General features: G+C 40.6%; 1 protein-coding gene across 1 annotated transcript; it reads right to left on the bottom strand.

The window, feature by feature from the left end:
* Positions 1-77: 77 nt before the first annotated feature.
* Positions 78-9,591, bottom strand: LOC125095553 (glutamate-rich protein 2-like). The gene is made up of 4 exons (XM_047722024.1): positions 9,014-9,591; positions 8,843-8,888; positions 347-395; positions 78-118 (listed from the first exon to the last, which is right to left on the bottom strand). The coding sequence occupies exons 1-4, from the start codon at positions 9,589-9,591 to the stop codon at positions 78-80; spliced, it is 714 nt and encodes a 237-aa protein (XP_047577980.1).
* Positions 9,592-27,893: the final 18,302 nt, after the last annotated feature.

Genomic DNA, 27,893 nt, shown 5'->3' with positions numbered 1-27,893 from the left:
GACAAATGATTGCATTATCTAGTTCTAATTGCTTAAAAGGCATGTGATAGATCAGCTGCAGAACCAGAGACATCTTCTTACTCTGACATTGCTTCATTTGGTTCAATCATCACTTTTCCTGAAAGAGAAGAAAAAAATCAACTCAGTATTTCATCTGTCATGATGTTCCTAACAGAAATTCCTGATCCGCAAATACATTTCAGCGTTTTTTAAATGACAAGCAACATAATAAAGGATTTAACTACTAAGACTTCAACTATATTCAATCACTCCAGCAGACTATCTTCTTAATATTTAGGACCAAATGGTGATGAAACATGCTCTTTTCAAGTAATGAATCATTTACCCGTTGAGTCAAACACTAGCAATCTGCCATTCTGTTCATATTTTTGTACCTAAAATAGAAGCAAAAATAAAAACTAGATTATTTTAGTTTGAGGTATTTGAAATAATTTATGCATAGCCTTTAAATAAACATTTCTATTATCTAGGCCAAAATATAATTTTATTCTAAAGCCAATTTTTTAGAAACTATGTAAATTGGTAGTAAAAGAGATTTAAAACATCCTAAAAATAATTTATATAGTCTTATCTTACAGATCTGTCTTGTCTAGATAATTCTTGCAAAAAAAACCCCAACTTCCCAAGTTTTTAAATACTGTATAAATTTAGACTATAAATAAAACAATGCAGGAGTCTGTCGGAAAGATATTAAATATTTTGGCTTTTTTATATAGTAGTGTCACTTCCATCCTAACTCTAAAACCTCATTCTTTTGGATTATGAAATTGGATTGAAAAAAAAAAAAAAAGTCTAGAGAAAGTAGCCCTTCCCCTTCTCCCCATTTCACATCAGAGCTTATGTAAAAAGAGCTATAGGAATGATTTTGCATGTTAGAAAAGTGATGTATTAAATAAGCCTCTAATTCTCTGCTTCTGTTTTGGCTTTACATAATTTGGACTCTAGATCCAGATCCAAATACAATCAACAGCAGGTTAAGGATTCTCCTTTCCTATTGAGCTGACCCCAGAAATCATAAATTCATCTTGGCTCATCCTTCTAACACCATTTTTCTCCCGTACTTCAACAAAATGAAACAACATAAAGCAAACTAACTGCCACATTCCAGTTCATCTGTGTTATGAAAAACAGTGTATTTAAGCCAGAACAAGAAAGTTTTTCATGGTATTTCAAGATAAGAGATATTTTAAATAAAATATTTTTATTTCAATAAAGACATTTAGAAATGTTTTTTATTTTATCCAAAGATACATTTTATTTTATTTAAGATTTTATTTATTTATTTATTTGACAGAGAGAAAAACAGCGAGAGCAGAAACATAAGCAGGGGGAGTAGGAGAGGGAATGCAGGCTTCCTGCTGGGCAGGGAGCCCTATGTGGGGCTCAATCCCAGGACTCTGGGATCATGACCTGAGCGGAAGGCAGATGCTTAATGACTGAACCACCCAGGCGCCCCCCAAAGACACATTTTAAAATGCAATTCTTAAAAAAAAAAAAAAAAAAAAAAAAAAAAAAGCAATTCTTACAAGTTCCCCTATGTATTTATTAATACTTATAAATTATATTTTCTTTGTGAATGTTTGCCTTTCTTAGGTTACCCTAAATAGATTTTCCTGTAATTAGCCCTTTACATATTTGGGTAAATTTAATTTTAATTGTAAAGACAAAAATCACTTCTAGTGGTTTTTGTTTTAAGTATGAGAGAGACCACACTTAAATTTTTCATAAATAACAATTCACTTGCCCTCTCCTTCACCAACACTTGCTGTCCCCACATCCCAAGCAAGACTTAAAAAATTGGTGTTAATAGTACATACTAGGGATTTCTGGAATACAAAATTCAGGGCCAAAACTGTGGACAATAAAAGAGAATTTCCTATTCTGTATTAAGTTTTTCTCTTTTTAAATCTGTCTTCCTCGTACCGATTTGCACTCTGGGATAAAGCATGGGTACATAAATTTTTGCCCCAGGCTTTGTTTTCTGGGAAATCCTGATCAAGCCAGACATTATATATGTTATTAATCTGATTATCCCTCTGAGAAATTCAGAGAGCTAAAGTCCATCATAAAAGTAAGGTATCTTTTCAGGAAAAACAGTTGCAGAAGACCAGGGGTGCCTGGGTGGCTCAGTCAGTGAAGAATCTGACTCTTGATTTTGGCTCAGGTCATGATCTCAGGGTTGCCTGAGGTGGAGCTGGGTGGTGGCCAGCTCAGCATTCAGCACGGAATCTGCTTTGATATTCTCCCTCTAGCTCTGCTCTGCCCCCCACCCCCACTGCAGCCCTACCCCGGGGACTTATAGGAGCCCACTTTCCCTCTAAATAAATACATAAAATCTTAAAAAAAAAAAAAGTTGCAGAAGACCATACTCTAGGATTAATGCTTCTCTAGGGCAGTAGAGCTCAAAGGCTGAAACAATAAAGGCCCTAACAAAAGAAATCCAAGATGACCTGTCGTGAGAGGTACTTTCCAGATTTCCACAGTCCTGTGGTAACCCATATGTCTGAGTAGACATCCTCTTTATATTTATATTCTCTCCTTTCTAGCTCTAGGATCTTTATGAATTGCTAATTCTACCTTTTACCTGGATGAAACGTCAGTACATATAATTCTCTCATTTTCACCTGGTAAAAGAAAAACCTAGGATGGGCAGATCCCAGCCCTTGATGGAAACTCAAGTTCTGCTAGGTCTAGATTTATCATTACCTAGGAAATGTCCATTTAATCTCCTTCCATAAAACTGAATTCTATGGGGTGGGGGGCAATACAGAGTGACACTCGAGAATTGGGGCTCTTTAGTGAAAGAGACTGGATTCATGGCCCAGATCTACCACTTCCCATGTAAATTTCAGTAGGTTACTTAACTTCTTCGGGCTTCAATTCCTCCATCTGTAAAACGGGAATCACAATAGGGCCATCTTCACTGGATCATTGTAAGAATTAAATAGGATGATCTGGTAAAGTGTTTAGCATAGCACCTGGCATATAGGAGGGATGCTGTAGAAACAACGTATGTTTTATCTAAAGGAAAAGTTAGCAAGATGTCCTAGGGGGCTGGTTAAGATTGCTTAGGGAACCAAAAAGAAGGTTTTACTGTGATTGAGACAAGCAGACTTGCTCTGAAGACTTTTAATTAATTAATTAAAAAACCACATCAGCTCCAAAGTAATGATACTTGCTTAAAAAAATCATTGCAGGGAAAAAACAGAGTAATTGAGAACAAAGGTAGAATTAAAGCAGTGACTGATAAGTTGAGCAGAATGAGGTCTAACCATTGTATAAGTAATATGTATTTTTCAAATAACTATCAGTATGCAAAAAATATCTCAGAAAGGAAATGCTTTCAGGAAAGAAACATAATAGTTGACTCTGAGTAGGAAAAAGGGATGGCTGCAGGACTGGGGCAGGAGGGAGTTTTTTTACTTTATGTCTATTTGTATCTCTTGACATTTGAACAAAATACATTTATTATCTATTAAAAAACAAATACCATTTAAAACTTGCAACACTGTTTTTATCTCTGTTTATCCTTCTCTTACAGGCATGTAAGCTGTATGTTGGCCTTGTGCTACTTTAATTCTTTTCTCTACCCAGTGATCCCTATTCAAACTGGCGTCATGGTATCCAGAAAGAATGGCATAGAGATGCACACCTTGTATATGGTTAATGTTAACATCAAAACATCCATTTAATCAGCCTTTGGAGTCTCTACCAAGTATACCCACTGGTTTTTGGACATGGCAGACTCTCAACGGTCCCAGTGGTAATGGGAACAACACAGTTATGACAGTTCCTGATTTCCATGTCTATTTCATGTCCCAAAATTTAATGTCTATTTACAACAAATATTTGATGAGCACCTACCATGTACCTTAGCACAGATATGTCTTTGATAAGCTCTGGGGATACAAGAGAAACTCAGAATTTCATAGGGGAAACAAGTATTAACTTCCCATATACAGGATAGACCAAGCTCCAAAGTACTGTACTAAATGCTTCCCTCTAATATAATTTTCCATACTGCCCAAACAGGATCAATCAAATCCATTCTTTTGAGCTCATGAACTGGGGATGCCCAAGGAAAGAGAACTGGAAAGACAAAGGAAGAGAGAGTCTAGTCAACAGAGCTGTTCCTGAACAACTCTGCAGTTCCAGAATACAGTTCTGAGGACTGTCCTCCAGGTTTGCTGTATTCCCACAGGTATGATTTCTACAAGTATCCCTAGAATATGTTATTATTCCACCTGCTATGGGAAGCAAGAGTTGGGCTTCATAATGGAGGTGCTATTTATTTAGCCAAGTAGGCAGTCAACAGAAGGGAAAGAGCAGCAGTGTCTTAGAAAACAGTAATAGATGGATTCAGATATATATGTGGGAGCAAACCTGGAAAGTCATGAATTATCCTGTGTGTAAGGGATGTGGGGTTTTAACCAGTAGTCAATGGAAAGCAAACCAAGGCTCTGAAGAAGCCAATCATATGATTACATCTATCTTAGAAAAGAAAGTCTGTGGAGGGTAAACCTGAGAGAGAATGGGAGGTGGGGAAACCAGTTACAAGGCCAATGAAATAGTCCAGAGCAGGGACTGGAAAATTAAAGCTCATGAGCCAAATATGACTCATTGCCTACATTTTTAAAAAAGATTTTATTTATTTATTTGACAGAGAGAGAGAGTACAAGCAGGCAGAGCCACAGGCAGAGAGAGAGGGGAAGCAGCCCCCGCCCCCACCACCACTGCTGAGCAGGGAGCTTGCCAACATGGGCCCCATGGGGCTCAATCCCAGGACTCTGAGATCATGCGCTGAGGCCAAAGGCAGACACTTAACCAACTGAGCCAACCAGGTGCCCTCAGCCTACTTTTATAAATGAAATTTCGTTGGAATACAGACAATGTTTGTACATTGTCAAGGGCAGCTTTCAGGCTACAGTGGCAGAGTCGAATGGTTAGTTACAATAAAGACTGTATGACCTACAAAGGCTAAAATACATGTTATCTGGCCCTTTATGGAAAAAATTTGCCAAACCCTAGTCCAGGGGAAAAAGTGGTGTACAAAGCCAGGAAGGTACTCTTAGAACCAAAAGAGAGGTAAAACTGAGGATCACTATACATAGAAGTGGGGGAGAAGAAAAGAAGTTGATGGTTCTCATATGGATGACTAGGATGAGGGCACCAGGGGAGGAACATTCTTTTTTTTTTTTTTTTAAGATTTTACTTATTTATTTGACAGACAGAGATCACAAGTAGGGAGTCAGGCAGAGAAAGAAAGAGGAGGAAGCAGGCTCCTTGCAGAGCAGAGAGCCCGATGCAGGGCTCGATCCCAGGACTCTGGATCATGAGCCGAAGGCAGAGGCTTTAACCCACTGAGCCACCCAGGCGCCCCAGGGAGGAACTTTTTTTTTTTTTTTTTTTTTAAAGATTTTTATTTATTTGACAGAGAGAGATCACAAGTAGATGGAGAGGCAGGCAGAGAGAGAGAGGGAAGCAGGCTTCCTGCTGAGCAGAGAGCCCGATGTGGGACTTGATCCCAGGACCCTGAGATCATGACCTGAGCCGAAGGCAGCCGCTTAACCCACTGAGCCACCCAGGCGCCCCAGGGAGGAACATTCTTGAGGGGTGGATAATGAGCTTGTTTTGGGGAAATTCTGGGTGGGAGATGTCTGTAAGTCATCCGAAATCAAATGCTGTCCAGTTCTATTACAGAGAGTTAGAACTCAAGAGAAAAGATGATGTGTGGGATAGCTGTGAAAAAATGTGAATGGATGGCATGGCCCATGTAGAATAAGGCAAGGTCCAGGAGAGAATCCTGGGAAATACCAACATTTAAGAAGCAAGTGGAGTAAAAGAATCAGTCAAGGACATGCCCATAAGCAATATGTAGAGAGATAACTTCACAGTGGTGGAATGATTATATCACCAGGATAGAAGTTTCTGGAGAGCACAGACTGGTTCTTATTCATGAGTATGGGTCTCATATAATTTCAAAGGCACTCAGATATTAACTAAATGAATAAAACCACTGGAATGATATAAGTAATTTAATTGGCTGAGAATACTCTTGTAATCAAAAAGAAAGCCCCACAGAATTGGGAGGGATGATTCTGAGAAAAGAGTTGGGGAAAAGCAGGGATAGATTTATTTTTATTATGAAAAAAATTCTGAATGACTAATATAGAAAAATGGGTAGTATTCATCAGAAGATAAATGTATACCATTAAATATTAAAAATGTACATGACAAAGTGATTTATAAAGGTGTAATTATGTGATTATATGTGTTTGAAAATACTGTTTATTTTGTAAATTAAAATGTACTTTGGGGGTCGGAGTAGGGGTCATTATGGGCTCATTTCTTTCTTTTTTTTTTTTTAAAGATTTTATTTATTTATTTGAGAGAGAGCAAAAGAGAATACAAGCAGAGGCGGGGTGCAGAAGGGCAGAAGGAGAAGCAGACTCGCCTCTGAGCGGGCAGCCCAACGTGGAGTTCGATTCCAGGACCCCGGGAACACGACCTGGGTGGAAGGCAGACACTTAACCAACTGAGCCACCAGGTGCCCCAATTATGGGCTTATTTCTAAAAGAAAAGGATTAGTTCTTGACTTCTTCGCTATATTAGTCTGGACTCTTGGTTGCAAGTTACAGAAACCATACTCAAGTTAGCTTAGGCAAAAGAAGAAAAGGGTTGGCTCACAGAATCCAAGAGTTAATACCCAAGTTGTGTGGAAGTCAGAACAGTGAATACAGCTGTGTTCAAGGAAGAGCATGGGGGTTGTTTTCCCTGTTCATCTCAGCTTCTCCCTGCAGGTGGACCTCATGCTTCTCTCATTGCAGACAGATTTTCTACACATGGTACAAAACACGACTTTTATGTGATATAGTTGTAGCCTTTTGGAAAAATTGACTCAAGAAAAACATCAGTCAAAGGCCCAATTAGTTCAGCTAGGTTTTTTGTTTTTGGAAACAAAGAACAGAAAAACCCACATACCACATAAATTCGTGCTCAATACAGATTTGTTGAATAGGAAGAAAACAAGAAAGCAAAAGAAAGTATTAAACTAGATCTTTGCTATCCAATATGGTAGCCCCTAGACATAGGTGGCTGTGATGGGTTCAATTTAAGATATACACACTAGATTATAAGGACTTAGTCCTTAAAAAAGAACAGAAAACATCTCATTCCCTTACTCCTCTAGGTAAATGTTCACTAACCAGTAGTCAATAGGCCACATAGGTTTTATTTGGATTTTCTAGATTTCAAAAAACCTTTCATAAAATGAATTAGAGCATTCAAAATTCAGATTTCACAAAATTTTCATTTTAGGGTTCTCTTGTAATACTGGAAGATATGTACATATTCCTCTATCCCATTTGTGCAATTATTTTATCCTTTTGGGCTATTTGTTTTTAAAAGTCACCTAGTATTCTAATAGGCAAAGAATGAATTAAGAAATAGCCACATGCTCAGGCCCTGCAACTGTGATGAAAGAGCTGATTAAGCACCGTCCTCCATCCTAGGGGAGCCTACTGTGGACACAATAGGATTCGGGGGCAGTCTTCATTGCATAGTCTCAAACGTGTATAAAAGTGGTTTCAATGATCTTCTACCATTTACATTCATATATAAAAGTGATGACATGGGGCACCTGGGTGGCTCAGTCGTTAAGTATATGCCTTAAGCTCAGAGTCCTGGGATGGAGCCCCGTTTCAGGCTCTCTGCTCAGCGGGAAACCTGCTTCTCCCTCTCCCACTCCCCCTGCTTGTGTTCCCTATCTCTCAATCAAATAATAAATAAAATCTGTAAAAATAAACAAATAAAAGTGATGACATATAAATTTTATGTATTTCCTTTACAGTATAATGTAGAGCTAGAAGCCCAGACTCCAGAGCCAGACTATCTACGTCCAAACCTCAGCCAGTTCCTTAATCTATTTTTCACTTTCCTCAACTGTAAAATGAGGACAAAATACTACTCACTTCATGGTTATTATGGTTAATATAAATATCTAATAATAAATAACAGCACCTATCTCCTATAATTATAATTAGAAGGAAACAATTCAAAAGACATTTTTAGTGCCTTTTCCAGGTTTATTTTTAAAAAGCCACTTCCAGGGGTCTCTTGGGGTAAAAACAAACTGGCCCAATTCACCTATGCCCTCTGGGAAGGAAAATGATAAATTTATAATTTTGCCCTGTGTTAAGTGCCACAGCAGCGCAGTGCAGAGTAGTTTGAGTAATCAAAGGCCACACATCTTGATTTTGGAAATCTCAAGTCAATTTCGTCACCTCAACAAGGCTGAAGACCAGACCTTAGAAGTGACTGATCCACTGTTAGCCCCTCATTTTTACATAATATAAAAGCACGGCCCGGGAGGTTCAATGATTTACTCAAATTCTACAAGAATTTTTTATTTATGGTCGTGCAAGTTCAGTCTAGCAAGTCATGACATCTTTACAGTCAGTGAATGCTGGCTCCTACTGGTCATTAAGCTGTTTCCCCAAAAATGTAAGAAGAAAAAAACAGATAAAAGGGAAAAAAAAGGTTGTTTTTTTTTTTTTTTTTAAAGGAGGTGGGCGCTTGGGGGGTAAGGATGGAGCGAAGCAGCTGGAAGCTCTGAGATAAAACAAGGCTATTTTCACTGTTCGGGGGGGAGGGGGGAGCAGTTTGCGCACGCGAATTGGCTGGTCCGAGAATGGTGGTCAGAACTGCCCAGTTATCGCTCACACCCATGTGCACACAAAGACTACACCCCTTCCCGAGTGCCTGACTACAGCCAAAGGAGGAAGCCAAGTCCCAGGTGCACCAGCAGCGGCGCGGAGCCTACCTTCTCGAGCGCCGCCTCGGCAGCCGCGGAGCTCCGGAGCGCGAACCTGGAGTGGGCAGAGAAGTTTGCGCGTTCAGGCGCGCGACCTGGGGGAGTCGGAGGCCACGGCTGGGTCTGTCCGCACGCGAGGCTGGGGAGAGGGCGACCCTCGGTCGCCGCAGTGCCTCTTACCCGCTCGTGGTCCTCTCACACCGCCGGTCGGCAGGGCAGACACCGAAGGCCAGCCCAGCTCGCGGGTCGCGCGAAGTTCGGTGCGGGAAACCAGAGACACAGCGTCGCCATGGAGACGAGACCGCCCGCTGCTGGAGCCGGGGGAGCAGCGGAGCGCAGAGGCGGAAGGAGCGCTCGGGTGGGGGCGGGGCAAGCTGGGAGAGCTGCTGAGGGGCGGGGAGGAGGCGGGACGCACCGGGGTAGCGCTGGAAGGCGCGACACCCGAGAAGCCGGGCGGGACGAGCCTCCGGCTGGCCCGCCAGGCAAGCCTGGGGAGGCGGTGCAAGCCCGGAACGGGGCAGAGGGGGTGGGGCGGGGCGAGCTTGGGGCGGGGCTGAGGGGCAGGGCGGGGGCGGGGCGGGGGCGGAGCAAGCTCTGGGAATCACAAAGGGGGCGGGGCGAGAGACCCGGGTTTGGGGGAGCCCCGCTGTTCCGCCGCGCTGCGCATCAGGTGTACAAAATCTCGGACACACGTCCGCACTTGCACACGTTACTTTGAGAAATGAAGAAAGGAGAGGGATTGGAATGTCGTTGTCCATACCTGATCCTTTTCTTGTCAGGGAGAGGGAAAAGGGGGGGTGTGGCCTCGTTCCTGTTTTAAACTTGTGAAGTAAAAGAAGTCTTGAGTTGGGAGAGAGGTTTATCCCTAGATGTGGATGAACAAATGTCGCCTGCAGGACTTGGTCCCCAACTTGAGGTCGCCCCAAGAAAATTAAGAATTTCCTGGGGGTCTTGGACCCTCCTCTTCCACCAGCGGGGGGGCAAGTCCTAGGATGTGAAATTGACCTCAGCCAATGAGAGGTTTTACGTCCTAAATAACTGTTTGGGTCACAAAAGGGGGTGGGGGAGCACTTCTATTAGAAAATTCTAATTGTCCCTCAAGGTTGGCTTCTAGGAAAAAATTGTCTGCTTTTCTCCACTTGGGATGGGGAGGTCTCTAGGATCCATTTGTTGCTAGGCAATAGGTTTTAAAGGACGCCTATTTGTTGGAATCAAATCTGGATTCGAATTTCACTAAGTAGCCACATGATCTGAGGTATAATAGCTATTTAGCCTCTGGGGTTAGGTATCTTTTTGGGAATATGTACTTTGGTAGATTGTGTGCTTCAAATAACAAAGTATATAAAGCTCTGACATGTAGAAGATGCTTTAAAAAATGGTAAATTTTATCATCATCCTCATCAAAATTGAACAGCTTGGACCATTTCAGGAACTAAGGATATAGAGACTTCGTTATCTTTAAATTATCTTAATCATCTGTCTATGTTCACTCAATCTCCTTGGATTCCTGGATGAAGGGAAGAAGGCAAAGGAAAAAAAAGCCAGAATGGAAATTTTTTTTTTCTTTTTTTGGGAGAGAGAGCAAGCACAGGCAGACAGAATGGCAGGCAGAGGCAGAGGGAGAAGCAGGCTCCCCACCAAGCAAGGAGCCTGATGTGGGACTCTATCCCAGGACGCTGGGATCATGACCTGAGCGGAAGGCAGCCGCTTAACCAACTGAGCCACCCAGGCGTCCCCAGAATGGAAATTTTTTTAGGATTTCTTTTTTTTTTTTTAAGATTTTATTTATTTATTTGATAGACAGAGATTACAAGTAGTCAGAGAGGCAGGCAGAGAGAGAGAGGAGGAAGAAGGTTCCCCACTGAGCAGAGAGCCTGATGTGGGGCTGGATCCCAGGACCCTGAGACCATGACCTGAGCCGAAGGCAGAGGCCTTAACACACTCAGTCACCCAAGCGCCCCAGAATGGAAATTTTTTAAGAGCTCAATGAGTTACTGACAAATACATACCCAGTTTGATAAAGACATAGAAAACTACTATCTCCACTATTACAGGAACACCATTACATCACTGATGTATTAAGTTTGAAGCCTTTTTGTTCAAGCAAGACAAAGGGAAATTGATTATATTTTTCTGTCAATACCCTTAAAATATTAGTTTTGATGAATTTGCTTAGTACTGATAAATCAGTAATGTCTGACTGGCTATCCCCATTATCCTACTTCACAGAGATGTAACCAAACCTCATATTTAACTGATCAAACTTCCTCTTCCTACCCCTTTTCCCCAACAGAAGAGCTCAAGTCCATTTGTAGAATGCAGTGTTTTCATCGTTTATTCATTGTTTCTGAAAGAAGGGGCAAAAATGGTTTAACGACCTTGGAGAATAAATGTATTATCTCTTAACTGACTACTTAAGGGGTGTCTGGGTGGCTCAGTCATTAAGCATCTGCCTTTGGCTCAGGTCATGAGTGCAGGGTCCTGGGATCGAACCGCATCAGCTACTCAGCTGGAAGCCTGCTTCTCCCTCTCCCCCTTGCTTGTGTTCCCTCTCTCACTGTGTCTCTGTCAAATAGATAAATAAAAACCTTTAATAAATAAATAAATACATTATGTGGAGGACGGGTTAGACAGATCTGGCTTCCACCTTGGGCCTCAGGGTCTTCAAATACAAAGTGCAGGATAGTAACACTATTCGCCCTGGTAACTTAGAACATGAAATGAGAGAGGATAAGCCTCTGATAGAGCATGGCACATGGCAATTGATCAATAACACTTAGCTATTACTACTTACACTATAATATTATGTATATGAATAAAAGTACCTATTTCCAGGATAGCTGTAAGGATTAAAGATCATTTAAAGTGCCTATTTGAACCCATGATGGTTATTTTGTTTCTCTCTGATGAAAAAATATCACATTTCATCTTTGCATAACTTTAGAAATAACTCACCTCCCTCTATAACCACTGTGTAGAAGTAAGTTATCACTGGTGTAATACTCAGCAGTAGAGTATAATTTAGTTCTGGCTCCTGCATTCAGGCCACTGAATAAATTGCTCAAAGTATCTATGTAGTAAGGATTTGTTCTGACAAAGCGAAGGAACAAAGTCAAACACCCATCCAAATACTGAATCATCCCATAACAACTATCTCTTACTACACTCTATGTTTTTCACTTATTTTTTTTTACATTCCATGTTTTTTAATGGATAAATTTTTATTACAGATCCAAATGTTAGCAGAACAGCATAAAAAGTTCAACATTTGATGTTTTTCTGATTACAAAAGTAATACATGTTCATGATAGAAAATTTGCAACATTAGAAGCACAAAGAAAAAAATAAAAACCAATTCAGTCATTTTTTTCCTTCTAGCCATTTCATGTGCATATATTTGTAAAATTTTTATTGTGCACACATTGTTAGCATTTCTCTTTGCTTAACATTCTCTCCAATTTCTTAACATTTCCCTGATATCTTTAAAAAGTCGTCAACTGGGACACCTGGGTGGCTCAGTTGGTTAAGCAGCTGCCTTAGGCTCAGGTCATGATCCCAGGGTCCTGGGATCAAGCCCACATCTGGCTCCCTGCTCAGTGGAGAGCCTGCTTCTCCCTCTCCCTCTGCCTGCTGCTCTGCCTTCCTGTTCTCTCTATCTTTCTGTCAAGTAAAAAAAAAAAGTCTTAAAAAGTCTTCAAAACGTTTTTTAATGGCCATGTAATGTTATATAATACGTATAAGCCATAATTTATTCATAATTTATTCAATCAGTTCCCAATGTAGAAATTCCCAACTTTTCTCTGGTAATTCTTTAAGAACATTTATTGAGTGCTTGCTATATACTAGGCACTGTGCTAGGCATAAAACTCAAGTAGTGGACAGTAACTATAAAAAGAAGGGTTTTGATGAAAATCTTTGTAAATAAATCTTTGATAGCATCTTTCATTCTTAAACTAAATTCCTAGGATGATGAAAACAGAACTTCAAAAAGCATTTTCCCAGCTTCAAAGGCAGACTTAAGAAATAAAATTCTGAACTGTAAAATATTAACTTTTTGGAAAATTACCAAAAACAGAATTAATATTTATTTTGTGCCAAGTGTGAACTTACTCAGAAGATGCTTTCTTGTTAGTGGCTGTGAAACATCAAGGGTATTTGAAGTGTATTGACTTTGGCTTCTACCTCTAATTCTTTCCAGGATTTGCAGGTTTTCACAATAGTGTGAGGTTGTTTGAAGTATATGCAAAGTGCCCTATTTCCTCCTTTCACTGTTAAAATGTTAACTATTTTATTTCCAGCTTTCCTCTTGTAAAAATAAGGCTTTTTTTTAAACATCTGTTTCATTTACTTTCCCATGTGAAACATTTTGTATCTTCACACTTTTTAACCTGAAAGCCAATTTCTTTCTTCGAAACCCAAGTTACAGGATATACTATATTGTATGTAAAAGACACTGAATTTAACATATCCTTTAGTTAATTTTGGTCAAGAAGCATCATGTAAATTAACCAATGTATTTAGGGGATTTCATAGTAGAGATTAAAAGCAATAACCACTCTCCAACACACACACATACACACCCCTTACTAATCTTTGACAATTGCAATGCTTATCTATAAGGTGGAGCCATATGAAATAACCACTTGTGGATTAAACACAGTCAAATCATGACAATTTTATATGGTTCCATCTATGTAAATATTTCATTAACTGGTTTATAATTTTTCAACTCTCTCCAAATATTGAACTTCCTGATTGTCATACTGAGAATATCCTTTATCATTGCACAAGGATTTTGTTTATTCGACTTTCACAAATATTGGAATCTAGTCCGGAGAGGGCCATAAAATGTTTGTCTATTATTGTAAAGACAGTAGAGGGAGCCTGGAGCCAAAACATTATTTTAAGCCTCACATTAATGATGATTGTCTTCCAATTCTTGACGTGTGGATGAATTTAAATACTAGTATATATGTGAAATAGCAATCTTTAAAAAAAAAAAGTTGTAGTTAAGTATTCACTTTTTTTTTTTTCAAGATTTTATTTATTTGGCAGAGAGAGATAGCAAGAGCAGGTACATAAGCGGGGGGGGGGGGGGGGAGTGGAAGAGGGAGAAGCAGGCTTCCCAAGGAGCAGGGAGCCTGATGCTCCCTGATGAGGGACCCAGGGATTATGACCTGAGCTGAAGGCAGACGCTTAACGACTGAGCCACCCAGGTGCCCCTTAAGTAATGCAGGGCTCGATCCCAGGACCCTGAAATCATGACCTGAGCCAAAGGCAAAGGCTTAACCCACTGAGCCCCCCCGGCACCCCTAAGCAATTACTTTAAAAGATGGGCAGGGTAAGGTTGGCTGCCAGTTCAGGCTAAGCCCCATCAGGGTTCACACTAGGACCACCTTGAATCCCATTGCTTTCTGCTCTTCACTGTATGATGCTGGAGCCTGCACATGCCACGATGACATATCTGGGCTCCACAGTTTTCCCCTTTCACTCCATAATTAGATCACCCATTTCTGTGAGGATTCTATCATGATTACTTCATTGGAACCTCAAGATATGTTACCATCTCCAGTGGTAGGTCTTAATTTAAAGTAACTATAGTTTAGCAGATCACTTCCTCCAGACATGTAAGGAGGCACTTTGATCCTGTCCTCAATCATATCCTTCTAGGAAAAAAAAAAAGTTTCAAATAAATTACCAATTGTTTTGCAGAATGGGAAATTTCATTAACATTAATTAAAAATGTTGTCTCTTGCTGATCTCTCCTCAACCATCTTCATCCTCTGCCCAATCTTTTTTTTTTTTTTTTAAGATTTTAAACATTTATTTGAGAGAGAGCGTGCATGAGGGAAGCGCATGGAGGAGGGGGAGGAGCAGAGGGAGAGGGACCAGTAGACTCTGCTTTAAGCACAGAGCTTGATGTGGGGCCTGATCTCAGGACCCTGAGATCATGACCTGAGCCGAAATCAAGAGTCAGATGCTCAACCAACTGAGCCACCCAAATGCCTCATCTCTGTCCAGTCTTTGCTAATTCCCTTCACCATGGTGTTATAAAGGGGTGCCCAAGGTAATTGGTGGTGTCACTACTATTCACTGTAGAAAATCCCTGAGGTACTGTGAATCCCTAAATATAAAGATAAGATGGAAAAGAACTTCTGTATTCTAAAACCTAACAGGAATCCACAGAACATAGGTAGAATCAATTTGCTAAGGGAGGGTTTCCTAAACTGGTGTTAAGGGGAAATTCTTCTGCCACGCTAATAACATACAGAGTAAAAAGCCTTTCGCTGGGGGAAACTGGTCTGTTAAACTGTTAAACAGGTTTTGTTTGTTTGTTTTGCTTAACGTAGGACATCTCCAGGCTTTAATATGCTAATGTACTTTGTCAGTCTCTCAGAGGGAGATTTTAAATGTACAGCCTTTCTCAAATTTATTTAACCAGGGAATTTCACATCTTTTCTTAGCATCATTTGGGGACTCTTGGAACACCACACTTCCTCTGTGACTTGATAGCTCCAAGTGAGAAAAATCCCCTATCCCTTCCCAAATTTCTTATTTTTCTAAGTAAACTTTGTGCCAAACATGAGGCTTGAACTCACAACCCCGAGATCAAAAGTCACTCTACCAACTGAGCCAATCAGGCGTCCCCTTATCCCTCTGCAATTTAATCAGGAATCAGCTAACCTAAACTTGTAATGGAAAAAGCAAACAAATCTGCAAATTTTAGCCAACTATATACTGAAATGAAGAGTGATACTGTAAAAACTAAATACAAATATGATTTTTCATGAAAGCTAGAAAAACAAATGTTGGAAAAATCCCTTTAGATTATAACCTTCTATTGTTTTTTCTTAATTACATTTTTTCCCCTTCAGTTCATAAACAAGCTTAAGTCAAATAGCTTAAAACAGAATGAGCCAAAACCAAAACACTTGGCACTTAACAGTGTCCTCTTTCTCTCTCTCGGATTCTTTTTGCACATCAGTCTTTGCTCAGCATGCTGCCGAAACTTCTCTGGGAAATGGGGTCAGATTCAATGGGGGTGCCTTCCTGGTTCTTGTCTTACTAGAGCTCTCTGCTGCGTCTGACACAGCTACTTCTCATCCTTTTTGAAATACTAGTATTCTAGCTTTCACACACCTCTTTCTCCCAGTTCTCCTTATTCATGGGTTGCTTTATAGTGCTTTCTGCCTCTGCCTACTCTCCACAATCTTGGTGTGCCCCCCACGATCCCTTTCCCATGCCAGGCTGCACAGGTTCTCTATGGATTTCATTTACCCACATGTGGACTAGTTCCTTTATCACCTACATGCTGACTAATGGTAAACCTTCCACTGAGCTCCAAGCTCATATATTCTACCTACACCCTTGGACGTACCTTAGGCACCTCAGATATCGGTACCTGTCTAAAACACGCTATTCGAGGTCTTTTCTGGTTCCATATAAATTTTAGGATTGTTTGTTCTATTTCTTTGAAAAAAATGGATGGGATTTTGATATGGATTGCATTAAATGTGTATATTGCTTTAGGCAGAATAGACATTTTCACAATATTTGTTCTTCCAACCCATAAGCATGGAATGTTTTTCCATTTCTTTGTGTCTTCCTCAATTTCTTTCATGAGTACTTTATAGTTTTCTGAGTATAGATTCTTTGCCTCTTTGGTTAGGTTTATTCCTAGGTATCTTATGGTTTTGGGTGCAATTGTAAATGGGACTGACTCCTTAATTTCTCTTTCTTCTGTCTTGTTGTTAGTGTAAAGAAATGGAACTGCTTTCTGTGCATTGACTTTATATACTGACACTTGACTGAATTCCTGTACAAGTTCTAGCAGTTTTGGAGTGGAGTCTTTTGGGTTTTCCACATATAGTATCATATCATCTGCAAAGAGCGATAGTTTGACTTCTTCTTTGCCAATTTGGATGCCTTTAATTTCTTTTTGTTTTCTGATTGCTGAGGCTAGGACTTCTAGTACTATATTGAAGAGCAGTGGTGATAACGGACATCCTTGCCATGTTCCTGACCTTAGCGGAAAAGCTTTCAGTTTTTCTCCATTGAGAATGATATTTACAGTGGGTTTTTCATAGATGGCTTTGATAATATTGAGGTATGTGCCCTCTATCCCTACACTTTGAAGAGTTTTAATCCGGAAGGGATGCTGCACTTTGTCAAATGCTTTTTCAGCATCTATTGAGAGTATCATATGGTTCTTGTTCCTTCTTTTATTAATGTATTGTATCACATTGATTGATTTGCGGATGTTGAATCAACCTTACAGCCCTGGAATAAATCACACTTGGTCGTGGTGAATATTCCTTTTAATGTACTGTTGTATCCTATTGGCCAGTATTTTGGTGAGAATTTTCACATCTGTGTTCATCAAGGATATTGGTCTGTAATTCTCTTTTTTGATGGGATCCTTGTCTAGTTTGGGGATCAAGGTGATGCTGGCCTCATAAAATGAGTTTGGAAGTTTTCCTTCCATTTCTATTTTTTGGAACAGTTTCAGGAGAATAGGAATTAGTTCTTCTTTAAATGTTTGGTAGAATTCCCCCGGGAAGCCATCTGGCCCTGGACTTTTGTTTGTTTGGAGATTTTTTTTTTTTTAAAGATTTTATTTATTTATTTGACAGAGAGAAATCACAAGTAAGCAGAGAGGCAGGCAGAGAGAGAGGAGGAAGCAGGCTCCCTGCTGAGCAGAAAGCCCGAAGTGGGGCTCGAACCCAGGACCTGGGATCATGACCTGAGCTGAAGGCAGCGGCTTAACCCACTGAGCCACCCAGGCGCCCCTGTTTGGAGATTTTTGATGACTGTTTCAATCTCCTTACTGGTTATGGGTCTGTTCAGGTTTTCTATTTCTTCCTGGTTCAGTTGTGGTAGTTTATATTTCTCTAGAAATGTATCCATTTCTTCCAGATTGTTGAATTTGTTGGCGTAGAGTTGCTCATAGTATGTTCTTATAATTGTTTGTATTTCTTTGGTGTTGGTTGTGATCTCTCCTCTTTCATTCATGATTTTATTTATTTGGGTCCTTTCTCTTTTCTTTTTGATAAGTCTAGCCAGGGGTTTGTCAATTTTATTAATTCTTTCAAAGAACCAGCTCCTAGTTTCATTGATTTGTTCTATCGTTAAGTTTCTATTTCATTGATTTCTGCTCTGATCTTTATGATTTCTCTTCTCCTGCTGGGTTTAGGCTTTCTTTCTTGTTCTTTCTCCAGCTCCTTTAGGTGTGCGGTTAGGTTGTGTACCTGAGACCTTTCTTGTTTCTTGAGAAAGGCTTGTACTGTTATATATTTTCCTCTCAGGACTGCCTTTGTTGTGTCCCACAGATTTTGAACCATTGTGTTTTCATTATCATTTGTTTCCATGAATTTTTTCAATTCTTCTTTAATTTCCTGGTTGACCCATTCATTTTTTAGAAGGATGCTGTTTAGTCTCCATGTATTTGGGTTCTTTCCAAATTTCCTCTTGTGATTAAGTTCTAACTTCAGAGCATTGTGGTCTGAAAATATGCAGGGAATGATCCCAATCTTTTGATACCTGATTTATGACCCAGGATGTGATCTACTCTGGAGAATGTTCCATGTGCACCAGAGAAGAATGTGTATTCTGTTGCTTTGGGATGAAATGTTCTGAATATCTGTGATGTCCATCTGGTCCAGTGTGTCATTTAAGGCCTTTATTTCCTTGTTGATCTTTTGCTTGGATGATCTGTCCATTTCAGTGAGGGGAGTGTTAAAGTCCCCTACTAATATTGTATTATTGTCAATGTATTTCTTTGATCTTGTTAATAATTGGTTTATATAGTTGGCTGCTCCTATGTTAGGGGCATAGATATTTAAAATTGTTAGGTCTTCTTGTTGGACAGACCCTTTGAGTATGATATAGTGTCCTTCCTCATCTCTTATTATAGTCTTTGGCTTAAAATCTAATTCATCTGATATAAGGATTGCCAGCCCAGCTTTCTTCTGATGTCCATTAGCATGGTACATTGTTTTCCACCCCCTCACTTTAAATCTGGAGGTGTCTTCAGGTCTAAGATAAGTTTCTTGTAAGCAGCATATTGATGGGCTTTGTTTTTTAATCCATTCTGATACCCTGTGTCTTTTGATTGGGGCATTTGGCCCATTAACATTCAGGGTAACTATTGAGAGATATGAATTTAGTGCCATTGTATTGCTTGTAAGGTGACTGTTACTGTATATTGTCTCTGTTTCTTTCTGATCTACTTCTTTTAGGGTCTCTCTTTGCTTAAAGGACCCCTTTCAATATTTCCTGTAGAGCTGGTTTGGTGTTTGCAAATTCTTTCAGTTTTTGTTTGTCCTGGAAGCTTTTTTTTTTTTTTTTAAGATTTTATTTATTTATTTGACAGAGAGAGATCACAAGTAGACGGAGAGGCAGGCAGAGAGAGAGAGAGAGGGAAGCAGGCTTCCTGCTGAGCAGAGAGCCCGATGTGGGACTCGATCCCAGGACCCTGAGACCATGACCTGAGCCGAAGGCAGCGGCCTAACCCACTGAGCCACCCAGGCGCCCTGTCCTGGAAGCTTTTTATCTCTCCTTCTATTTTCAATGTTAGCCTAGCTGGATATAGTATTCTTGGCTGCATGCTTTTCTCGTTTAGTGCTCTGAATATATAATGTCAGTTCTTTCTGGCCTCCCAGGTCTCTGTGGATAGGTCCACTGCCAATCTAATGTTTTTACCTTGTATGTTACAGACTTCTTTTCCTGGGCTGCTTTCAGGATTTTCTCTTTGTCACTAAGACTCGTAAATTTTACTATCAGATGACAAGATGCGGACCTATTTTTATTGATTTTGATGGGTGTTCTTAGCATCTCCTGGATTTTGATGTTTGTTCCCTTTGCCATATTAGGGAAATTCTCTCCAATAATTCTCTCCAATATAACTTCTGCTCCCCTTTCTCTTTCTTCTTTTTCTGGATTTCCAATTATTCTAATGTTGTTTTGTCTTATGGTGTCACTTATCTCTCGAATTCTCTCCTCGTGGTCCAGTATTTGTTTGTTTCTCTTTTGCTCAGCTTCTTTATTCTCTGTCATTTGGTCTTCTATGTCACTAATTCTTTCTTCTGCCTCATTTATCCTAGCAGTAAGAGCTTCCATTTTTTATTGCACCTCATTAATAGCTTTTTTTATTTCAACTTGGTTAGATTTTAGTTCTTTTATTTCTCCAGAAAGGGCTTTTATATCTCCCGAGAGGGTTTCTCTAATATCTTCTATGCCTTTTTCGAGACCGGCTAGAACCTTGAGAATCGTCATTCTGAACTCTAGATCTGTCATATTACCAATGTCTGTATTGATTTGGTCCCCAGCCTTTGGTACTGCCTTTTGCTCTTTTTTTTGTGGTGAGTTTTTCCGCCTTGTCATTTTGTCCATATAAGATTTGCTTTCTCCTCCTCTAGAATTCCGCTGTTCTCCTTGGTGAGTGAAGTTGGTCTTGGCTGGGTTTCTTGTTGATCTTCTGGGGGAGGGGCCTGTTGTAGTGATTCTCAAGTGTCTTTGCCCCAGGCGGAATTGCACCGCCCTTACCAGGGGCCAGGCTAAGTAATCTGCTCGGGTTTGCTTTCAGGAGCTTTTGTTCCCTGAACGCTTTCCGTAGAGTTCCGGAGGACGGGAATGAAGATGGCGGCCTCCCAATCTCTGGCCCGGAGGAGCCGAGAGCTCGGGGTCCCGCTCCTCAGTGAGCCCTCAGAGACAAGCGCCCAACCACCCCCATTTCCCTGGCCTCTGGTTGTGCTTGGAGGAAAGTGCTCAATCGCTCGCACTTGGAGAAAGCGCCCGTTGCTTCCGTCTCTGTGGCCTCTGGCCGCGCTCCGAGCTGTCCGAGCCTGCGACCGGTTCAAGGTAACCCCGAGCTGAGAGCTCACTCCTCGGCTTTGTCGCTGTAGCCGGCTTCCCCACTCTAATACCTGCGAGGTCTGTGACACTCAGACACCCCCGGTCCTTCTGTGACCCCGCGTGGGCTTTCCCCTGGTTTAACCTCTGGAGCGATGTCCCTCCATGGAGCAGACTTTTAAAAGTCCTGATTTTGTGCTCTGTTGCTCCGCTGCTTGCTGGGAGCCAGCCCCTCCCCCCAACAGTCTATCTTCCCGTCACTTTGGATTCACATCTCCGCAGGTCCTACCTTTCAGAAAGTGATCGATTTTCTGCTTCTAGAATTGTTGCTCTTCTTCTCTTTGATATCCTGTTGGATTTGTAGGTGTTCGCAATGGTTAGATAAGCTATCTAGCTGATCTCCTGCTACCTGATGTTGTCTCAGCCTGCTACTTCTCCGCCATCTTGACTCCTCCCGCCAAAATTCCTCTTTTTTATTCCCCATTTCCATTCCATAACCCAGTCATGTCAGTTTTACATCCTGAACAACTCCACATCATGTCCTTTTTTCTATTTCCATGTCTACCACCTTTGACCAAGTTACTAGCACCCTTTACTTGGATTGCTGCAAAGATTATCCTGAGGTTACTATATCCAGTCTTGTCTCTTCCACCACATCCATTCTTCGAGAGCCAGAGCGATCTTTTAAAATGTAATTTGAGGGGCACCTGGGTGGCTCAGTGGGTTAAGCCTCTGCCTTCAGCTCAGGTCATGATCTTGGGGTCCTGGGATCGAGTCCCACATCAGGCTCTCTGCTCTGCAGGGAGCTGCTTCTTCCTCTCTCTCTCTCTGCTTGCCTCTCTGCCCACTTGTGATCTCTCTCTGTCAAATAAATAAAATCTTAAAAAAAAATTAAAAAAAATAAAATGTAATTTGAGAAATTTTGTTCAAAATGACAAACTACGTTCAGGTTTATCGCCTACCTCTTTCCCTCAATACACTTACCAAGATAATATAAGAATAAAAACGTATAGATCCACAACTAAGAGAATGGGGCTGGAGTGGTGACCCTTAGACAGACTGGTTGGTCCTAGATGGTGTGATGTGTCAGGAGTTAAAATCTATATAAAAATGTATTACTGCAGAATCTAATAATGCACTGTGATTCCATTTCCTTTCTTTTCTTTTTTTCTCTCCCTTTCTCTTTCTTTTTCCTGTTGGCCACTGTATCATATCTTTAGATTCCCAAAACTACTTGCTTGGTTAAATCCACAACCCTGTTCTCTGCCTTCTTCATGCCTGTATCAGTCCAGCAGACTGTGGCTAATGGAAAACACATAACTAGCTTCATTTTAAATTCATTACCATTAATCTACAGGGGGTTCTCTGTGCTGCCCCACTATCAGGCCACATGTCCTTAGTCCATCTGGTCTCCCTTTCCTACACCAGCGGTCTTCAAACTGTGGTTGCTTTCCAAGAAGAGAAGAGTTTAAGGGAATCAGCCACGGGATCCTCAACATATGTATGGACTCTTTACTAAAATGTTTCTGCTTCTCCTCTCACTTTACAAAAGAAAGGCATACTTCTCACCCATCTGAAGCTCAGAGTGGTCCCATGGCAAATACCTCCTTGGCCAAGCCAAAGGACAGTTCCTTTTCATAATGGATCAAGACATCATCAGCATGTTGGATTTCCTGTCTTTCTCTGTTCTATGTGTATTTCAGTTAAGATGGAACCAGCGTTAGAAATAGGGTATTTTTTTTTTTTTTGAAAGATTTTATTTATTTATTTGTCAGGGAGAGAACAGAAGCAGAACTTATTTATTTATTTATTTGTCAGAGAGAGAAGCAGAAGAGAGAGGCAGAACAGGCAGAAGGAGAAGCAGGCTCCCTGTGGAGCAAGGAGCCTGATTCCGGACCCGATCCCAGGATATGGGATCATGACCTGAGCTGAAGGTAGATGCTGAACGGACTGAGCCACCCAGGCATCTCAGAAATAGGGTATTTTTGGGCGCGTGGGTGGCTCAGTCCATTCAGCATCTGCCTTTAGCTCAGGTCATGATCCCAGGGTCCTGGGATCGAGCCCCATATCAGGTTTCCTGCTCAGCAGGGAGCTTTCTTCACTCTTCTCCCTGTGCCTGCTCTCTCTTGCTGTCTCTGTCTCTCTCAAAAAATAAAAAAAATTAGGGCGCCTGGGTGGCTCGGTTGAGCGAATGCCTTCGGCTCAGGTCATGATCCTGGGGGCCTGGGATGGAGTCCAACATCAGGCTCCCTGCTCACCGGGAGTCTGCTTCTCTCTCTGACCCTCCCCCTCTTGTGCTCTCTCTCTCAAATAAATAAAATCTAAAAAAAGTTTATAATAAAAAAATTTAAAAATCATTAAAAAAAAGAAATAGGGTATTTTGAAATGCCTAACTGTTTTTAGCCATGAGACATTGTGGAGTGGGATGGTGGGAATGAGACCAATGACGGCAGTCTTTGTGGAAAGACCTGGCTTCCTTCACCCCCAGGCTGTCGTCAAGAAAAGGGTATTCTTGGGAAAGAATCCACAGAAGATTGGTGAAAAGCAATGAAGGCTCAAATTGGCTTTTTAAAAGTATTTAAACATTAGCAAATCTTTTTAGCTATTCTCAGTATTCATCCTTAGGGCCAAGTCATTAGCTAGAAGGAAAGAATTTTGAACAGCAAATCACTGTAAATTAATAACATGGATTATTTTCAGTGTGAATGGCAGGATTCCTGGGACTACTGAGTTTTAAAAGACACTTTAGATAAAAGCCACAGATAAAGCTTTCATGTGATTTCTTTCAGATTGGCTGTATATTATTAAATAACGTAGTTAGTAACCACTTTATTAAATCATATAATGAAATATTTATTTCAGTTACAATTAATCGTCACCTTATAAAATGTTAAATATGTCTATCTCCTATTAAAAAATGGTTGCTAGCTTCAAATTAGTTTGTTTTTTCATCTGGCTATAGATTATTTCATTAAATACATAGGAAAATGTGATTATGATGTCTAAAACTGATGGAGTTCTTTCTAATTTTTATTTGAAAACTACTCTCAAAAGCAGAAGGGTAGAGATCAATATGTGGTCATAAACATAAATGCTACAATAAGTACATAAATAAACAATAATAGGACTAGTCAACAATGGCATTTAGAAGTAATTAATAGGACTAATTAAACAAATAATATGTTTGAGAAAAGCAACAATATTTTAACAATTTCCTTCTTGTCCTTGGATATAGCAATTTATTTTATCTCTTTTGAAACTTTATATTGGATATTTACATTTTATAGGCTATGTAGTTATAGATCTTAAGATATGTAAATGTAAGATATTTTAAAAGAACATACATACGGTAGCATTAATTAAACAGGTATACCCTATATTTAATAAAAAATAAGAACAACATGCTTTTTTTCTGTCTTATAAGTAGGTTATTTTGACTCTCTGTTTCCTTTTCTGATAATATTTCTCTGAACTGCCTACAGTCTTTAAGACATCTTTTTTTTTCTTTTATGTAGTGGTTAAACTGAATACAGTCAAATGTAAATCCATGTTGACTGCTAGTATTGAGTCTGCATTATAGAAATTTATAGACTGAAAAGAATTTGCGAGGTTTTACATTTGCACTCTCTGCTGAATATGCAGATAGATGAGCAAAGTCTAGTTTTTATTTGAGCAAGATATCAACAAGCTTTTGTCTTTTGTCTTCTGTAGTTTTATTAAAATCTTCATAGAAACCAAGAAAATCATTGGAGACTCCACTTTTCAAATTAAAATACCTAAGTAGGGGGTGGGAGGTTGGGTGAGCCTGGTGGTGGGTATTGTGGAGGGCACATGTTGCATGGAACACTGGGTGTGGTACATAAACAGTGAATTCTGGTACACTGAAAAGAAATTTAAAAAATTTAAAAATTTAAAAAAATACCTAAGTGGGGGGGGTGAACATTTTTTGTTGTTGCTGGAATCCAGCGCATTATTTAGTATATTATAGAAAGCTCAATCACAGGTACGATTCGACAGAATGAGCTCTACACTGTAAATGGCTGTTCTGGGTTGAACAGCCTCCCCCCAAAAGTCATGTCCTTCTGAAACCTCTGTGTGACCTTATTTGAAAATAGGGTCTTTGCAGATGTAATCAAGTTAAGATAAAGTCGTACTGGATTAGCATGCCCTGAATCTAATGTAACAGGTGTCCTTTAAGGAGAGGGAAATTTGGGCACAGGAGGAAAATGGCCACAGGAAGATAAATGAAGGCAGAAACCAGACTGATGAAGCTGCAAGTCAAGGAATGGCGAGGGTTGCCGGAGCCACCGGAACCTGGGATGTGGGCCAGAGCAGATTCCTCCCTAGAACCACAGAGGGAGCACAACCCTGCTGACCCCTTGATTTCAGACCTCCAGTCTCCAGAACTGTGAGGGACTAACATTTTCTTTGTTGTTTGAAGCCACCTGGGGTGTGGGGCTTCGTTATGGTGGCCCTAACAACCTCATACAGAGACCAGCATATCTGTTCTCAAATTTCCCCACAGGACAGTTTAGTTCTAGCCCGTGACTCAATAAATGTAACTGCACTCATGTCCACAGAGCCATAAAAGGAATGATAAAGTAATGTGGGTCCATTCATGTGGTATGCCCACAAGGACTTTGTGGTCACTATTTTCAAATGAGCATCGCCACCTGGGAGGGACAAACGTTTGACTAACTTAGTGCTTCCTTGTCCAATACCAGACTTGGCAGATTCTGTCTCCATGTGTGTTTTCACAGTCTCCTCCTCTGCAGTGCCCAACCTAAAATTACTTTCTGCATATCTTACCTCATGCTATATTTGGGCTATTTATTTCCCTGGTCCAGCTGGATGTGTCTTTCCCTCTGTCATAAAACAATACATTTAGCCTCCTTCTTTCAGGGATATCTGGATCATGCTTGTGATATTACAGGTGCTCCCATTTTTATAATCTGAACCTTTAAAAATATTGTCACAATATTTTCAGTGTTAAAAATTAACCTAGTGCAAAAAAAAAATTTAACCTAGTACTTTCTCTGTAATAGGAGGCTGACTCCATTTTTTATTTTGGGCGGCCAATAGCTTTAAACCTCCTTCCTTCCCTTTCCCCCCTCCGCCTTCCATCTGGGCAAGCTCCTATGAAAGCCTGCTCTCTCTTTTGGTGCTGGTGGGAGGTTCAAACCACACAACCTGTACTCATACTCGGAACCCTCGTCCCATGCTCACCCCCTCACCACAGAAACCCCAAGCCAGTGTCTCCTGTCTCTGCCCTCCCCGGGGCCTGGGGGAGATGGCTGTCCTGCTCTCCCTCAGAGACTTCAACGATGTAAATAAATTAACTTTTCCATAGCCTCTTCATGTGTGCATCAATTTCAACATCTGAACCAAATTTTGGGTGGGGTTCGAGCCTGATTATCCAAGGGGGCCACAAGAATCTTAATACAAAGTACAACAGTGAATCCACGAGCCACGTCTCACATGGACTGTTAATGACATGATCACAATGCACTTGAGTTGTAAACTTAACTCCTATCACTTGAAAGGAAGTAACAACAGGTGATCCATTATTGTGAAATGAAAATCATGTTTGCCAACATCAGTGGTCAGGGGAGAAATTAGTGGTGATGACTACTTTGGGCTGAGAGTTTATACTATATTCATCGGCACTAAACACAGTGCTGCCTTCAGGCCCTATTTCTTTGGCCACCGTATGGGTTTTATACTCTACCCTGACCAAATTTGGCACTCATCACCGAAACTCATGATTTTGTGCATCCTTGGAAGGGCTGTCCTGGGCTTTTAGTGCTAAAGTGAGGATAGTTTCAATGAGAAACCTTAAATAAAGACTGTTCAGCTGAACCCTATCTAAATCCTGACCCAAAGAAACCATGAGCCATGGCAATTAATTATTGCTGTTTTAAGCCACTAAGTTTTGGGGGTGATTTATTATGCCCTAATAGATAACCAAAATAGCAGCCCAAACCAGCTACAGTTGGGTCCCTGATCTTTTCCTTCGAAGCCTTTTACTGTCTTCCTCGTCTCAGCGTAAAACTCTATTCTTCCCATTGCTCAAGTCAAAAACCATACAGTCATTATTAACTCCATTCTCCCACATCTAACCATTCACCAATTATGTTGGTTCTGCCTTTAACGTATATTCAGATTCTGACCACTTCTCATCTTTTCCACTGCTTCCACTCTATTTCAAGCCACCATTTTCTCTTGCTTAGATTTTTGCAACAGTCTCTTAACTAGTTTTCCTGCTTCCTCTTTGCCCCCTTCAATCTCTGCTCAACACGATATCCAGAGTGATCCTATCAGAATGTATACTAGATCCTGTCATTCCACTGCTCGAAACCCTCTCAAGGTGTCCCATCTCTCCTACAGCAAAAGCCAGTGTCCTCACTGGCCCTAGACAATCTGCTCCTGATTTCTTCTCTTTGTTCCCCTCTATATCTCCCCCATGATGCATCTGCTCCAGCCACATGGGCTTCCTTGCTGTCATGCCAACATAATAAGCACACTCCTGCCTTAGGGCCCCTGTACTTACTGTTCCTTTCACTTTGAATGCTGTTCCCTTTGTCCCGATGGCACTTTGTCTTTCTCCCTCACTTCTGTAAGGTTACCTTCCCTGCCCAGCCTATCTAAAATTTCAGCCTTTTAGGCTGACCTTTCCCATTCTCCTTCCTTGCTTTATTTTCTTCTTAGTTCTTCTCCATTAACTATATATTTTGCATATTTATCTTGTTTATTCTTTGTCTCTCCACTGAAGTGAGAGCTCCACAAGGGCAAGGATCTTTCTGTTTTGTTCATGGTTCTGTCCCTACAGCCTAGGGAACAGCACCTAGAGTACAGTAAACTCTCCGTGAACCTTTATTGTTCAACAGAGAGTCATCATAGTATATGCACTGCACGTTGACCTTCAAATTTAGACTCAGCACTGAGGGAAATAACAGAAGACAGCGGTAGAGAACAAAATGGAGTCTCTCATGTCAAGCGTGAGCCTATGTCAAGTAATGACACAAGCAGTAAAGGTACCACAGCTAAGAGATATTGCCGGGACTAATGTCAGCTGACACCCCAGAACTGATAATGAGCAGAACCAGAGGAGGTCTGCAGAGACCCCAAACTGATTACATCCATTTAAAAAGGGAAGGATTTTTTTTTAAATTAATTAATTAATTAATTTTTTAAAAAAAGATTTTATTTA

This window comes from Lutra lutra, chromosome 3 (genome assembly GCF_902655055.1).
Source record: "Lutra lutra chromosome 3, mLutLut1.2, whole genome shotgun sequence".
NCBI classification, from domain to species: domain Eukaryota; kingdom Metazoa; phylum Chordata; class Mammalia; order Carnivora; family Mustelidae; genus Lutra; species Lutra lutra.
This window is presented reverse-complemented; position numbering and strand designations above follow the sequence as displayed.

What these genes read in the sequence shown, in the direction of transcription:
- LOC125095553 (XM_047722024.1), bottom strand. Translation starts at nt 9,591, where the DNA reads ATGGACAACGACATTCCAATCCCTCTCCTTTCTTCATTTCTCAAAGTA. An exon ending in TGTGAGAGGACCACGAGCGG is followed by an intron (nt 8,889 to 9,013) that starts GTAAGAGGCACT and finishes TGCCCACTCCAG; the next exon opens with GTTCGCGCTCCGGAGCTCCG. An exon ending in CCGAGGCGGCGCTCGAGAAG is followed by an intron (nt 396 to 8,842) that starts GTAGGCTCCGCG and finishes CTTCTATTTTAG; the next exon opens with GTACAAAAATATGAACAGAA.